General features: G+C 47.0%; 1 protein-coding gene across 1 annotated transcript in view; it reads right to left on the bottom strand.

The window, feature by feature from the left end:
• PPA2 (inorganic pyrophosphatase 2) overlaps nt 1–15357 on the bottom strand; it is a 52432-nt gene extending 37075 nt beyond the window's left edge. The window contains exons 1-3 of the mRNA XM_032794253.2: nt 15112–15357; nt 12493–12557; nt 8910–8954 (exon numbers count right to left, since the gene is read on the bottom strand). Of these exons, the coding sequence (XP_032650144.1) occupies nt 8910–8954; nt 12493–12557; nt 15112–15304 (303 nt within the window). The 5' untranslated portion in view covers nt 15305–15357. The remainder of the gene's footprint in view (nt 1–8909; nt 8955–12492; nt 12558–15111) is intronic.
• Nucleotides 15358–16727: the final 1370 nt, after the last annotated feature.

Here is a 16727-nt window from a genome sequence, read left to right as displayed (position 1 = left end):
TTTTTTCAGGGATTAACCAGCCCTTGCCCTGAGTGCAAAGGGTTCATAACAGGATGGTTTTAGTGGGGGTTAGGGAGGTATGTACAGGAGGATTTGACAGCTGGAGATGAAAGGGAAGAGAAAAAAGGCTGTTCATTCCCCCCTCATATATTCTATGTTGTGTCTTCTCTTCTTTTCCCTCACTTCCTCTTTTCCATTCTCCTCTCCCTTCCCTTCCTAGATTTCACCCTTGGATCTTCCCAGCGTGCCCTCTTATTCTCTCCATCACATAGATTCAGTCCTGCCTTTCCACCCATGAATATCACTTGCTTCCACCATTCGTTATGGCTTGCCACAACGTGCTGCCCCCCTCTGTTACAGGGGAAGCAAGCAGAAGTACAGATGCCAACCCTGGTCTGACAGGTGCCTCCTGTACATGGTGAGCACCCTCTAGGCTCGCAACTTGGAGCAATGCCCCAGACTCCACATGGTGCAGACTCTCATACATGTGTATGAGGGGCTTCGTGGAGGGCAGGCTGTATGATAGACCTGGACAGAGCTGGCCCCTGGGGTGCATATTTGTTCACACCGCCTACTTACAGTTTCACCAGATCTGCTGGGTGGGGGCTTCTTTGGAAGAGCAGTCTGCGGGGGCATAGGGAAAAAACAGGACAAAACAGTTTTTTGTAATAAAGACAGGGACAGCCCATGTTAGCTGCATCCTCAGTTCTCAGGGACACACAGATTCTCTACTTATATATAAGAATCGAGACTGTATTGCTCATTTGCATTAATATAGAGTACAGTCGTTTTCACTTATGCTCCATTAAATACCCTGGGAGCTGAGAGGGGGAATCATTGGTTGCCAAATGGGGAAAAATTAAAGCATTACATTTTCTAGTTTCAAAGATACAATATGCCAACAGGAAGAAAACAATTAAAAATATTTAGTAGTATCCCTTAAATTACAATATTTTGTCTAGGACATATAAGAGCAACCCATAGCCAAAGGAGCCGTTTCAGGAAGGGCAGGAGAGGAGGAAACAGGGATGCAAATAGTTTACATAAAGAAATCTGTTTCTGGCTCCGTTCCTGGACCACCTCCCTACAAGCTGCCTTCTGGCTTGAAGTGTACTTTCTCACATACAACCTTCCTCTCCTCCTGGTAAATCACCCTTTCCCTGCTGAGCTGCTCACTTCCTTCCCCAGCCCTGCTGAGCTCCTGATCCTGTGACCAGTGGATGTGGGGCAGGGATTAGAACCTATTTGTAATGGGGGAGAGGGGGTAAAGAAATTTGATTTTTGCCTGGGGGATGGGGGAAACTGAGAGTTTAGTGGCTGCTGTGGAATTTTTTAAGGGATAAAGCAATTTTGAGTAGAAGAGGAAGCAGAACGCAGGGCAGCCTGTGTCGAGAATGAGGAAGAGAACAAAACTGATGGGAAGAGAAGGAGATAAAATGAGGAACAAAAAGGATGGTGAGTTTTTCCAGAAAAAGTCTGCAGTTTCTCCAGCCACTTGTACAGCAAAGTGTTTTTGGAAAATATAATTTTTAAAAACAAAAAAAGCATTCTGGACCTGCTGACATACCTCACTTACGCTTTGTACCATGACAAGGGCAGAGATAGAAGACAGCAGCTATACTTCCACTGCTTCTCTTCTGTGACGATTTAATGCAGCTGCTGCTCATTTGTGATTTTACCAACTCTCATCACAGGCCTGAGCCGAAGGTCTAAGGAAGAGTGAACAGAGCAAGCCACAGCCCAGTGCCTTCAACTACAGAAGAGCAAAGAGGGATGAAAAGAAGGACTACCATGACACATGATCACGGATATATGGAGACGTGCTTACTATGGACCTGTTCACAATATAAGGCCCATCCCCAATGTATCACTTGCGATGAGGTGCTGACCAATGAAAATCAAACCAACAATCTCCAGCTATATCTAGAGACCAAACATTCTAGCCTGAAAGACAAGTCTCTGGAGTTTTTCCAGTATAACTTAACAAAGCTACATGGCCAAAAATGCGCAATGTCCACTCTGAAGTCAGGCAGACATCTCATCTTGTGAGTCTTTGCACTGAAAAGTGAAGGGGAGTCTGATAGCACAAGGAAACAGTTTTTACTTCAAGCTGTACAATGAAGTTTCGGTGATGTTCAGTGATAAGATAAGCACGCAACTGGACACTTTAAAGTTGTGAAAGATCCAAGACCAAGAAGAATCTCTGCCATTGGGAAAATGTAGCATCAATCTTCTCAAGTTGAGGCAACTATTTCTCTGCAATTAAATCTCACTAATTCACTGATGTGGCTTCCTCTGCAAACTCTCTCTCCTAGGCAGTGGTGAGCTGGAGCTGGTTCACACAAGTTCGCAAGAACCGGTTGTTAAATTTAGAAACTAGTGTAGAACCGGTTGCTAAAGGGGCGGGCAGGTGGACACACACCATCCTGTCCGGTCTGCCTGAGCAACCAGCTGGGGAGGCTCCTCCTCCCTCCTCCCCCCGACAGAGCCACAGCGTGCCGAGCTACCAGCACCAACGCAGCTCTGCAGCTCCTGCCACCTTTTAGCAGCATGGTAAGGGGGCCAGGCCGGGCCGGAGGGGTTGCCAGGGCTGCCCAGAGGAGGGGCAAGTGGGGCAATTTTCCCCTTGCCCCAGGCCCCGCAGGGGCCCCCCAAGAGAATCTCTGAGGCTCCTCCCCACCCCGGCCCCGCCTTCTCCCCTACCCAACCCCCCCATTCCCCATCTGATTTCTGCCCCCCAGAACCTCTGCTCCATCCAACCCTCCCACCCTCCCTGTGCTCCTGTCCCGCGGACTCCCCTGCCCCTTATTCAATCCCCTAGGCCCGTTACCATGCCTCTTACCCCCACCTCTCCCAGAGCCTCAGTGCGCCACGTCCAGGATCAGCCCTGAACAGCGCTGCAGCAGCGTGGCTCCAGCGGGTCTGAGCCGTCTGCTTAGAATCACGTGGTAAGGGGGCGGGGGTCTTCAGCGTGGGTGGATGGGTCAAGGACAGTCAGGGGCAAGTAGGGTAGGGGGTAAAGGGTCCGGGGGAGAGCAGTTAGGGTGGGGAGTATCAGGAAGGGGTGGTCAGGAGACATAGGCAGGGGGTTGATGGTTGTGGTCTAGGGGTTTGCAAGTCGGGGCAGGCATGGGTTGAAGGAGGGAAGACAAGCCACGTGGAGCTTGTACCATCGCGCAGTTCCCTACGGGTCTTTGGCAGCAACTTCAGCGGTGGGCCTTCACTCACTCCGGGTGAAGGACCACCGCCAAAATGCAACTGAAAACGCCAGAGCGAGTGGAAGACGCGATGCCGAAGTGCCATCAAGGAACCCGGTAGGGAATAGGTTCTTAGGATTTTGGGGGCTCATGCACGCGCCTAGGTCCAGATATTATCTGTGGCTTGAGTGCAAGACAACTTCCTTTGCTTGCCCTCTCTGCTAACCAGCACAACTGCAGGGGAAAGTTTTTCAAATAACCTCATACGGAAAACGTTCTGAAGGTGGGAACATTGTGATGGTTCCACAGATGGAAACAACAAGCAATGGCATCACAGAGGTCTGGTTACATATAGCTGCTTTGTAATGGCTCTTGTACAGACCAGGAGGCCCTAATCACAAGGAAAATCACCAGCAATATCTGAAAAACATGAAGGGATACTGCTGGGAAGAACAGTAACTTCCTTAGAGCTTATCCATGAATCCTAAATGTTTTGCTGTGCTGAGTGATCAATGCGTGCCAAGTTCCGCTCCTTCACAACTGGTATAATGTTTGGTTTTATCAAGTAAGAAAGATACTGACACACCTTTTTGAAAACTCCCTCTCAAAGTGCAGTCTCTCTGGCAAGTCACTCACTTGCTTCGCACCTGTTTTGTGACCCCTATGGCTCACGTCAGCTGGTTTATTTTGTACGCAGAAGTTTTCACTTGACAGAGGGGAACTCACTTGAGTTTGCAGGACAGCCTGTGATGCTATTTAACACAGAGAACATGTCTGAGCCTCTAATTTAAGAAAAAAACAAACTTATGGGACTGCAAGTAAATGAGGATAATCTGACGTGCCTAGAGTAATTCCTCACTGAAGCCCACAAACATCTTCCATTTGAAGTAAAAGCATGTATTCAAAGAACACCTGACCTCAGCTGATAACAGAACATCTGTGATTAAAAACATTAGTGCAGCAGGGAGCGACATTTCAAGATTTGTCTTAAAAGACACTATGGCCCCTAAACCAAGACACTAAGGGTAGTCTACACTACAAAAATTAGGTCAATTTAATATAATCGATGTTTTAGAAAATCGATTTTTGAATTAACCAAGTCCCCCCCCCCCCCCCCCCCCCCCTGTGTTGGTTTTTCCACTGTAAAAACCCATTAAGTCCGGAAGTGGGCCCTCCCCCACAAGTCCCGAGTTTTAGCAAAATTGAAACTTTTTGGAGTGGGCTGCCAACTTATGGGGTAAGCTATCCCCCACAAGTTTCCCCCCCGCATTCTCCCTGCCCAATCAAAGAAAAATCGTTTTTTGAACCTTCGCATGCCTGAATGGGGCAAAAAACAACTTGGTCCGCAAGGTTGGGTTTTCCCCCCTTGGTTTACATGTTTTTGTTTATACCCATCCCCCCCACCCTCCATGAATTCCAACAGTCCAAAAATCATTTTCCTTCGCCTTTTTTTCTGGGGGTTTAAACCCGTGCAGACCGACCATACATGGCAAAGCATGGAGCCGCTCAGCCTTCCACTTGTCACTGTACATCACCTGGGTTCCCTGCTTGGGCAGATGCGGTACTGCCAGTGGCACACAGCAGCAAGCTCCTTGCCCTTTGGCCAAGTTTTAGCAAAGACCCCGCTTAGCAGCGTATTGTACCATCTGCTGCTTTGTCCCTCCTGGTCCTCTCCTGGCCGGCCCCGGGTGAGGTTCTGTCCGGGGGACGATCCTGGGCAAAGCATGAGGTTTGATCGAGGATCCCTGGCCATGGGGTGCTTCCTGCTGCCTCGGTGAGGTCAGTTGGGCTGCACCTGAAACATACATGGGAGTGAACTTCCAGGTCATTCCCTTCTTTAAGTTTCAAAAGTCGTCTAATGGAGATTCAGTCCTGCCTGAAATATCAGGCAAGCCTACCAAAGAACCAGAGAGGCAAACAGCCACTCTGGGTCAGAGCCCCAGACATCCCGGTTCCATGATGAGCTGCATGCCATTCTAGGGGGTGCCCCTACAACTACCCCATCCCTGTGCTTCCCTCCTTCCCCACCCCTCCAGGGCTACCTTGGCAATTATTGCCCCATTTGTGTGATGAATTAATAAAGAATGCATGAATCTGAAACAACAATGACTTTATTGCCTCTGCAAGCGGAGATCAAAGGAGGGAAGGGAGGGCGGTTGGCTTACGGGAAAGTAGAGTGAACCAAGAGGGCGGGTTTTCATCAAGGAGAAACAAAAAGAACTTTCACACCGTAGCTTGGCCAGTCATGAAACTGATTTTCAAAACTTCTCTGATGCGCAGTGTGCCCTGCTGCGCTCTTCTAACCGCCCTGGTGTCTGGCTGCCCTTAATCATTTGATCTTTCAGAACAGAGTTCTGATAGCACAGATTAATCTCCCCATACAGTAAACAGATCCAGTACCTCGCATTCGGTCCATGCTGGAGCTCTTTTGTGATTCTGGGACTCTATGTCATCTCTGCTGATCAGCTCACCACGGCGGCCAAAGAGGAAATGAAATTCAAAAGTTCGCAGGGCTTTTCCTGTCTACCTGGCCAGTACATCTGAGTTGAGAATGCTGTCCTGAGTGGTCACAATGGAGCACTCTGGGATAGCTCCTGGAGGCCAATACCATCAAATTGCATCCATACTACCCCAAATTCGACCCAGCAGGGTCGATTTCAGTGCTAATCCCCTCGCCAGGGAGGAGTACAGAAATCAATTTAAGAGCCCTTTAAGTTGACAAAAATGGTTTCGTCGTGTGGACGGGTGCAGGGTTAAATCGATCTAACGCTGCTAAATTCAACCTAAACTCATAGTGCAGACCAGGGCTAAGGGAATGTCTACACTTCAATCAGACAACCTCAGCTGGCCCGGGCCAGCTGACTCCTCGAGGGGTCCTAGAGCCCTGGCTCAAGCCCAAGCCCAAATGTCTATACCGCAATTAAACAGCCCCTTAGCCCATGCCCTGTGAACCTGAGTCACCTGGCACAGGCCAGCCGGGGGGGGGGGGGGGGTTAATTGCAATGTAGATATACCCTGAAGACTACAGAACCAGCCCCTGACAGAATTGTGACTGCAACTATAGGACGAACATCCAGCATTCACAGATGTTTTTGAAACTTTTGATGCTTTTCACATTTACTTACCTGGGAGAGAGAGTGAATTTTCAGTGCTTGCAGTACTTAAAACAAAGCACAGGTTCAGATTACAAGATGAAAACGATCTGAGACGAAAGGTAATTATCTCACCTAACATCTGGAAGGCAGCCATCCCCAACTCATTAAGTAGTTTAAATATATAACTAGTTTCTTTATTCTCTTTTCCATGCTAGCAATCACAGTAGTTACACAGGGTTGACGTGATTGCAAATCTGAGAGTAAATCAGAGTTTGGAAAGGGAGGTGGCCCACAATATGGCCTCATTACTAAACGACGCCCCATACCAGGAAAAGTTGGGGAAACCTTTTTTATTAGAACTAACAAAGCAAGTTGATCTTGCAAACTGCTAAGATGTATCCCCATACTTCAGTGAAGAACTGAATTAAGCACATCAAAAGATAGACCAATATTTTGTAGTCCCCTCTTCAATATCACAAGTGCTCAGAACAATTTTAAATAAATCTGAAACTCAGGAGACTTATGCCAAATTATTTCTATTTTCTATATTTAAACTGCCATTGGATGTACATTATTTACCAGAGAAACACTTGACTAGTATAATTTAACATATGGTTTTAGTACTGTTAGAAGTGCCAACAAATAAGCAAGATCCTGAGCACATGTGCTTATTTAAAAAAAGCTATGCCACTTTTCATGGGATTAGGAAAGATAGCCAGGTTGGTTATCTATTGTACAATTTGTATCCATAATGTCTCTTGCCTTTTCAACTGAATATAGTATTCCTGTCCTAAACTGCTGTGTAATATTATTGAGTGGTGTTAAAAAGTTTCTATGCTTCATCCTAGACATGGCTATGTTTTAAAAAGGTGAGCAAAGTAATTCTTTTACGTCTATCTATCTCTGAGTGAGTGAATTACATACTCATAATTTGTAATATACCCACTTTTATGAAGAATTTTGAGATCCTTTTGGATGAAAGAAAACATATGTAAGATATTGCAAAAACAATACTCCATCAAGTTGAACTTCTAACTAAGCACTATATTAGACGGATCCTCTGAAGCCCTCTGTAGGATCAGGGCTATAGCATGTAGGAAATGATGTCGTTTTAGTCAAGTTTAAGAAGATTTCCACTAAATGAAAAAAATATTAAAGTATAAATATTAACATTACAGCTCAGAAGTTTCATCTACTTTTAACCATTTTTGTAGATTAGGCTTTGCAAGATGATCAGGATCAGATATTGTCACACACTGCTTAGACAGATAAGAAACAGAATACATGACTGCCTGCTAGTTAAAATTCATAGCATATGTCATGTGAGTGCATGCCTCATCACCTGTTATACAGCTGTCTAGCTTCCCCTTATGTTTATCTTTTATTCGCATTTATAAATGACTGTGTTCCTACTTAAATAATTCTTACGTCAGCATTAGAAAAAAAGACTGAAATTTAAATAGTACATATAACTGGTATTTGTGGGTTAAATGAATTATGAGTGGGAGAGAATTAATGTGTATGTGTGAGCGAATGGAAGTGTAAGGATGGTACATGGGACCATACCAGTGGCAGGAAATAATATTTCAAGTGTGCTAGAAACCAAACCATTAGAGTGGCTCTGTCTAGTTAAAATGCCATTTAGCGGTATTTGAAATACAACTGATTGGTCACATAGATATTGCCTAATAATTGCTGGTTACTCAGAACTTATTTCAGTGCTTAAATAGGGATTTAAGAGCCCATCTTTAAGAACCCATATTTGAAAATCTGAGGCTTAAAAAGTGAATTGTTTCTTTCGCATTCTACTCAATACTTAAAATGATTCCATGCCCCCACTTAGGTCCCAAGACAACCTTTACTAGAAACTATACAATTTAAAAGAAGACTCCTTCACAAACATTTACACAAACAAACCTTGGGCACTCATTCTCTCTCTAACTAGCAACAATGCTGAGCACATGCACAGGGCACTTTTCTCTACTGTGCACAGCTGCACATCCCAGAAAAGCACATGCCTTCAGTCCAAAACACACCTGCAAAGTCTGGGTTTTGGCTCATCGTACTTAATATCCCTGCGGTTTTCAACCTGTGGTCTGCAGACCCCTAGGAGAGTCCGCAGACTACGTCTGTGATTTTCAAAGGGGTCCTCACCTCCATTAGAAATGAAAAGAGGTTGAAAACCACTGCTCTAACAGAAAAGATTTATAATTGTTTTTATATTACTCTGCAGTCAGAGCACATAGGGAATGTTTTACTAAGAGAGTTTACTTGAGCAGGCTTCTGTATGTAATAGGAGAAAATACAGTGTATGAACTTTACAATTGTCAGAAAGAAGCTTCTACTGAAAAATATAAAACACTTGTCTTTTAGAACATTTTGATTACTAAAAAAAATGACTTTTTTGCCCATTTGAACAGAAGACTTGAAATCCCTTTGAGGTCCCTCATCCCATGGCATTTGTATTTGAAGGTTTATCAGTTGTATTCAGTGAAAAATGGATGGTACTGAACAGCTCTCATTTTACCCACCATGACTGAAAGCCCCATGCTAATGTGTCCATTACAACCAGAGCACAGCAAAATTACATTTAATGAAAAATAATTTCTAACTGTACCTCACTTCCATTAGTCTTTGATCTCTTTGCAGGAACCTCCTTATCCTATACAGAAAAAGAAAAATTTGCATTTAGAACGCTCACTTACAGGAGTCGAATCCAAAATATATTAATGTTAGAGAAAAGAATACCATGGTGTTTCTATAAATAATTACTACACTGTAGATTCTACACGGACTATACTAGTAGTTTTTAAAAGGGCTTGAAAAATCCACTCATGAGTGGCAAGCTAGTCCTTGAGAATACGAGGGGGGACCTAAGCCATCAATTTCTCTATAACTGTAACTCATTTTAATAACATTTAAATTTCCTAATGGTTGTAACCTTCCAAATGTGAACTGATGCATTTTCATCTTCCTGAATCAGAAAGGGACAAATCTAGCTTCTTTGCCAAGCCCCAGCTGAGTGAAATTAAGACCTGTTAGTTTCAGTGCTGCTTTACAGATTCCAATAGACACCCACAAAACTGTTAAGAACCAGGTCAGTTTCATCCTGCTGCTGCTTGCAACAGCTGTGAATTGCATTATAAACAGCAGCAGGCATTGGAGTTATTCACAAGTGAAGAGGACTCTAAAGGCAGAGGCTGGAAGAGAGGAAGAGTAGCAGAGGCCTCTTCATTCTCCAGCAGAGTTGCCCAGAGGACTCAGGGGGCCCGGGGTCTTCCTGCCGCCGAATTGCCGCCGAAGACCCAGCACTTCAGTGGCGGGTCCCGGGGCAGAAGGACCTCCTGCCGTGGGTCTTCGGGGCACTTTGGTGGCGGGTCCTGGAGTGGAAGGACCCCTCGCCATCAAATTGCCACCAAAGACCCAGAGTAGAAGCAGCTCCAGGGGCCCGGGCCCTGCAAGAGTTTTCCAGGGCCCCCAGAGCAAGTGAAGGACCCCACTCCAGAGGTCCCAAAAAAACTCTTGTGGGGGCTCCTGCGGGGCCCAGGGCAAATTGCCCCATTTGCACCCCCTCTGGGCGGCCCTGTTCTCCAGTCGCCTTCCAGCATCTAGGAAACTGGGAGAGGGATCAAAGTGGAGACCCATGTCTCTCCCAGCAGACCGGAGGCTCTGGAGGGACAGAAGAAACAGTAATTTCTTCCCTTGTCCATCAGCCAGAATGGGAGGAGCTTCAAATTCATCAGACATCTGCTTGCCAGAGGCAAGTTTAAAAAAAGACTGAAAGAAGGATGCAGGAACAGCATCTTAGTGGAAATGTCAGTACCCTCCTCCCTCCCAGCAGCTAAGGATAGTAAGAGGTGCTAGTAAAGTTATGGCCCCTGGACCTCTCTTGTAAGGCCTTCCAACTCTTGTCTTTCCCATCAACCTCTCACCAGTAGGTTTAGTCCTCCCACACAAAGGCATCAGGTACACTTTTCAAGCCCTGGTTGTAAATGATTAAACAGAATGATATTGATGTAGCATTTATCTCTTTAGGAAAACCCCTCTGGGCACATGATAGGGCTGCAGTTTTTTCTCAGTGTTCCATCCTACAAATCAACTGAACAGTTGAGGAAACACACCTTAAAGGCTGAAAATTTCCCAAGCTATTTTTTGGAACTAGTATGCCATAATAAGCAAAACTCTTCTCAGACTAAATTGAAGGCTGGCAGTTTTCACAGATGACATAGAAAACAGGCATTTCACTATAGCAATAATGAAACTCCAGGGAATATGGCTAACAATACGTGAAAGTGCTTGGCTGCACCTCATGCCTTGTAATTCTCCAAAGGTGCGATTACCACTCCTCTCTTGGGCATTATTGCTGTCAAATTATAACATGTCTTTTGGGAATTAAAGAAACAGACCATTCACATAAATATGTATTGTGTAAGCCTCTTCTACTGTAAAACTGCCGGTACTGTAGAAAAATACCAATTTACATGGGTTTGGTGAAACAAGAAGTGATTTAGGAATAGTAACAGTAGAAACAGTATTCGAAATTAGCGCACATAAGCACAGAATTTTAACAGCCAGGGTAATTAACGCCTGGAACACTTTACCAAAAGATATGGTAGACTTATTGTTTGAAAGTCTTTAAATCAAAACTGCATATTTTTCTAAAAGACACACTCCAGTTCCACCACAAATTATTGAACTCAACACAGAAATTACTGGATGAAATTCTATGGTCTGTACTATGGAGGAAGTCACCACAGATCAGGGGTCTCAAACAGGCGGACCGTGGAGCTATTTCCTGTGCACCCCTCTCCCCAGCCTACCTCCAGGTGAGGGGCGGGGAAACTACACCTGTGAGATTGCCCCCTCGAGCCTCGCGACACTCCCTGAAGCGGCTGGCATCACATCCCTGCGGCCAGCGGGCGGGGAGGAGAAGCAGAGTGCTCCGTCCGCGTGTTGCCCTAGCTTCTAGGCACCGCCCCCCGCAGCTCCCATTGGCCGAGAATGGGGAACCGCGGCCAATGGGAGCTTCGCGGAAGGTACCTGGAGGCACAGCAAGCAGCATGCAGAGCCCTGCGGCCCCCTCAGTCCAGCTACTTCCCAGAGCGGAGCGGAGTTGGGGCCGGCAGCCTGCCTGGCCCCAGTGTGCGCCGCTGCCACCCCAGAGCTGAAGCCCTCCTGCACCCCATCCCCCAACTCCCTGCCCTGAGCCCCCTGCTGCACCCCAACCCCGTGCCCTGAGCCCCTTGCCTGCATCCCAGTCTCCTGCTGCACCCCAACCCCATGTCCTGAGCCCCCTGCCTGCACCTCAAACCCCTGCCCTGAGCCTCCTGCTACACCCCAACCCCATGCCCTGAGCCCCCTGTTGCATCCCACACCCCTTCTGCACCCCAATCCCCTGCCCTGAGCCCCCTGCCTGAACCCCAACCCCCTGTTGCATCCAAGCTCCCTGCTCTGAGCCCCCTGCCTGCAGCTCACCCCCCTGCCCTGAGCCTCCTGCTGCATCCCACACCCCAACCCCATTCCCTGAGCCCCCTGCTGCATCCCACACCCCTTCTCCACCTGAACCCCCTGCTGCACCCAAACTCCCTGCCTTGAGCCCCCTGCCTGAACCTCAATCCCCTGCTGCATCCCAACACCCTGTTCTGAGACCCCTGCGGCATCCCACACCCCTCCTGCACCCCAACCCCCCACCCTGAGCCCCCTGCTGCATCTCCCACCCCTTCTGCACCCTGAGCCCCCTGCCTGTACCCCAACCCCCTGCTGCACCTCAACTCCCTGCCCTGAGCCCCCGCCACACCCTTTATGCACTCTCTGGGGGCAGGGAGAGGGCGGAGTTGGGGTGGGGACTTCAAGGTAGGAATTGGAATGGGAACAGGGAAGGGGTGGGAAGAGGCAGGGCCTCATGGAAGGGGTGGAGTGGGGGCAGGGTGGGGGCAGCGAGGGCCGGGTGTCAGTGATGGGGCCCTAGGGCCAAAGAACTAGCCCTCATATGGCCCTCATGGTCATTTGAGTTTGTGACCCCTGCCACAGATCATAAAGATCCCTTCTGGTCCTAAAATATATGAATCTATTGTAGTAATTGCTAAAAATAAAACAAGATTTCTATTGAAAAGGAAAAAAAAAATCAACCTGCTTTTGACCATTAGACGACACATCCACCATTTCAAGAAATAACAACTGCATTTGAGTCTAACATATACCTCTTTAGATCCAGCAAGCAGAGGAATGTCATGAAACGGGGAAATATATTTACCCTCCGCATTCTCTGCGGGACAAAAAAAATTGTTACAAATCTAAACCAAACATGCTGAAAGATGTCCACATTACTAATAAATATGTCTCTATTGCTTCCATCACTGTAGACAGACAAGGGTCTATGAGTATTTTAAATTGAAACACTGCTTTCCCAGGGGATTTATGTTGTAACAAAGTCTCTTCTGGAGTCAAACTGCAAATTTTACGATAAAATGGTCAATTTATACATCTACCCCGGCAATATGGGGAAGGGATAGCTCAGTGGTTTGAGCATTGGCCTGCTATACCCACGGATGTGAGTTCACAAAGATCTGGCACAAAATCAGTACTTGATCCTGCTAGTGAAGGCAGGGGCTGGACTGGACTCAATGACCTTTCAGGGTCCCTTTCAGATCTATGAGATAGGTATCTCTCCAGCTATTATTATTAATGCAGAAAACAATTGTTATGCAACTGTTGTACAAATAAGGTATTACATTCCAGCACATAAAAGACAAAGTTTAGCCATAGGTAGGGCCCTACCAAAGTCATGGCCATGAAAAATGCATCACAGACCATGAAATCTGGTCTCCCTCCACAAAATCTGGTCTTTTTTGTGCTTTAACCCTATACGGTACAGATTTCACAGGGGAGACAAGCATTTCTCAAACTGGGGGTCCTGACCCAATAGGGAGTTGCAGTTTTTATCAGTTGCTGACAAAAATCAGCTTATTTTAGGGAGGTTGCGGTATTGCCACCCTTACTTCTGCACTGCCTTCAGAATTGGACGGCCGGAGAGCAGCGGCAGTTGGCCGGGCACCCAGCTCTGAAGGCAGCGCCCCGCTAGCAGCAGTGCAAAAGTAAGAGTGGCAATACCATAACATGCTTCTGCTAATGGCAGCTTTGCCGTTAGAGTTGAGCTCCCAGCCAGCTGTCAGCACTCCACAGCTGCCCGGCTCTGAAGGCAGGGCCACTGCCAGCAACAGTGCAGAAGTCAGGGTAGCAGTACTGCAACCCTCCCTACAATAACCTTGCCACACACCCCCTCAACTCCTTTTAGGGTCTGGACCCCTACAATTACAACACTGTGAAATTTCAGATTTAAATAGCTGAAATCATGAAATTTATGATTTTTAAAATCTTCTGTGAAATTGACCAAAATGGACAGTGAAATTGGTAGGGGCCTACTCACAGGCCACTGTTCAAACTGAAGTGATAGTCACTAGATCAAACCTATCACACCCAACCTCGAGAAAGTGTGACAAATTTCTCACAGACTGCAACTGACCATTTACATCTGTCCATTTCTCTCACAGCAATGTAAATCAGAAGTGACTCCACTGAAGGTAATGGAATGACAGTGGTATAAAAATCAGAGTTAGGAGCAAAATCAGAAAGTGGTTTTTTTTTTTTTAAGTCTTCATAACTACTAAAAAAAGGAAGTGTGAAATTGAAAGCAACCACACTAGCTTCTTGTTTGCAATGTTGGTGTAAACATGTTGTCCCAGGGCATTAGGGAGACAAGATAAGTGAGGCAAAAGAAGCTGGTCAAAGAAATGATATATTTCCTCACCCACCTTGTCACACTAGGTTTTTCTGTCTTGATAGGTCTGAGAGCTTCCTTCACACTTTCCTTCACATGCTGACTGCTCAGCTAGCCCTCAGTAAAATAGCTACCCTCATTTCAAATGCAAATTTCCCTTTACTACAAGCACATTTGGAGCACTCACTACTATTACATCAGAAGCACGGACTCATAAAACAGAGTCTACACACTGTTATTCCTGCCAAAGTAATTAAACTCATGCACTGCTTAAAAAGTTTCCTACGTGTTTTTTTTTTTTATTTGTAATTGTCTTCTCTTCTTCATTTAGGGTGACCAGATAGCAAGGGTGAAAAATCGGGACAGAGGGTGGGGTGGTAATTGGCACCTATATAAGACAAAGCCCCAAATATCGGGACTGTCTCTATAAAATCAGGACATCTGGTCACCTTATCTTCATTCTGGGATGTGTGTTTTGCCCCATAGTGGGGCCACTGGCTGAAAGGCCCTCACTACCATAAGTCTCACCCAGTGGGAAACAAGAGACTCCTTTGTACTGAATTAATTTTACTGGGTTTTTTTATATTTTTTTTAAAGTTACTCTCTGGGGAGACAAGCCTTCAGCTGTTTCTCTGGGACATTCAAATTCCCTGCAGGGCTGGAGACAAACCCTCTGCACAGGCCAACTCTCCAGGCCTAGGAAGGGCTAATGCATCTAGCCACATCTTAGTCTTTATTCATTTGTAGAAAAAGCCTGTAGGTTTCAACCCAATGCTCCAGCGCCCCGGGGTGGAGGGGGGGCAGCAAGAGGGGGTGCCTATGCTAACACCCCAGGCCAAGTTTCCTAGTTAAGCTCTAAAGCATGGCCGGGGGGGGAGGGGAATCCTGGCTTTCTCCATTCACCCCCTTTAGGGAACGCCCCCCATTACGGCTAGCAGGGGGCAGCGTCCCTGAACTCGCAGCCACCCCGCGTTCCACTGCGCCCGGCACCTCCCCAGCCAGAGGCTGCGGCGCCCGGAGCCCCAGGGGCGCTGCTACTTACTAAAGTAGAGGCGGTACTCGGGCGAGTGGGGCCGCCCCCGCTGCTCCGTGCTGCACTGGGCCATGGTGCTGAGCGAGCTGCGGCGCGGCAGCGGCGGCACCAGCCGCCTCCTCCGTCCCGCTCCGGAGTAGGAGCAGCTCCGAGCCGAGAGCAGCAGTAGCCCCCGCAAGGCCTGCCCGAGCCCCCCACGCATGCTGGCGCTGCCACAGCTCCCTGCGCTTCCTGCGCCGGGCTGACAGTCTGAGCATGCTCGGTGGCCGCCGCTGAAGCTGCTGCCCTTGCTGGCTCTGCCTGGCCGCTGCTGCGCCCTGGTGCAGAAGTGGGGTGCAGAGGAGCAGCAGGAGGCGCAGGGAGGGGGCAAAAACAGAGGCAGCCGGAGTAGGGTGACCAGACAGCAAGTGTGAAAAATCGGAACAGGGGATGGGGGAGTGATAGGATCCTATACAAGAAAAAGACCCAAAAAATCGGGACTGTCCCTATAAAATCAGGACATCTGGTCACCCTAAGCCAGAGTGAGTAGTGGGAGCCAGGTCACTCACACCCCTGGCCTGGGAGCGATCAGCTATGAAGGTGGGAATAGCAGGATGGGCTCACCCTTCTGACACCTGTTAGAGGGGCTTCTGGGGCAGCTCACGTACCCCTGCTGCTGGCCACGTCGTCAGCCCCAAATGTGCCACATTTTGGGGTAGGCCCATCCCCCAAATCATGAGATTGGCTTAAAAATAAGGCAATAAATGGGGAGATTTTATTTGCTTTCTTTGCTTTCTTACTCTTGAGCCTTTGGAGTCTCAAACGTTTGATTTCGAGCCCTAGACACTTTTCCTAGTGAAAACCCAGAGTCTCGCGTAACCACGTGACTGCGGGGAGTGAAGTTCTAAGCACTAAGTGCAAACTTCGCAGCGAATGCGTGCATGACTCATGAGAATTGCAAACACCATTGATCTAGGTTAATGTCTATCTACCTAATTTCTATTAAAAAAAAAAAACTGGAAATAACTGGCCACCAGAGAGGTGATTCAGTGTCTTCCTCCCACTTCTTCCTTGAAGGGTCAAACTTTTTCATACATGATGATGCTCTATTTAGAAAAATTCATGGCCAACTTCATCAGTTTCAAGGATGGGAATAAAAGATCACGAAATAAACTAACCAAAAATGTCCCTACTAAATAAAGAATGGAGGCACAAAACGGGGGTGGGAAGTCAACATTTAGAAATTGAAGCCTCTAGGCTAAGGAAAATATAGCTGCTGCTTTTTTTTTAATTGGAAGCAAAAGATTATACACAACTCAAACCCAGGGGTGTGTACACCACCTACTGCCTAGACAACATGGGTTGGGCTGCAGCATCTATTTGTACAGGAGCCCTACAGCTGCTGATCCCTAACTCAGATCCTTATGGCTTATGTTTAAACAGATCCACGCTGATCCTTAAATTAGATCCATATCTGTCCTCAGAGTTGAACTGGCCCTACAGCTGATTCCCTACTGATATTACTCCATAAACTGAGCTGCACAATGTTGATTCCTTTAGATTTTGATACCCTTAATGCTGATCTTTATTGATCCTTAAAGAAGATCTCTACTGGTTTTGATTCCTGTATAATAAGAATTAATAAA

Source organism: Chelonoidis abingdonii, chromosome 5 (genome assembly GCF_003597395.2).
Source record: "Chelonoidis abingdonii isolate Lonesome George chromosome 5, CheloAbing_2.0, whole genome shotgun sequence".
NCBI lineage: Eukaryota > Metazoa > Chordata > Testudines > Testudinidae > Chelonoidis > Chelonoidis abingdonii.
The sequence above is the reverse complement of the archived record's forward strand: the minus strand, read 5'-3'. Positions and strand labels throughout refer to the sequence as shown.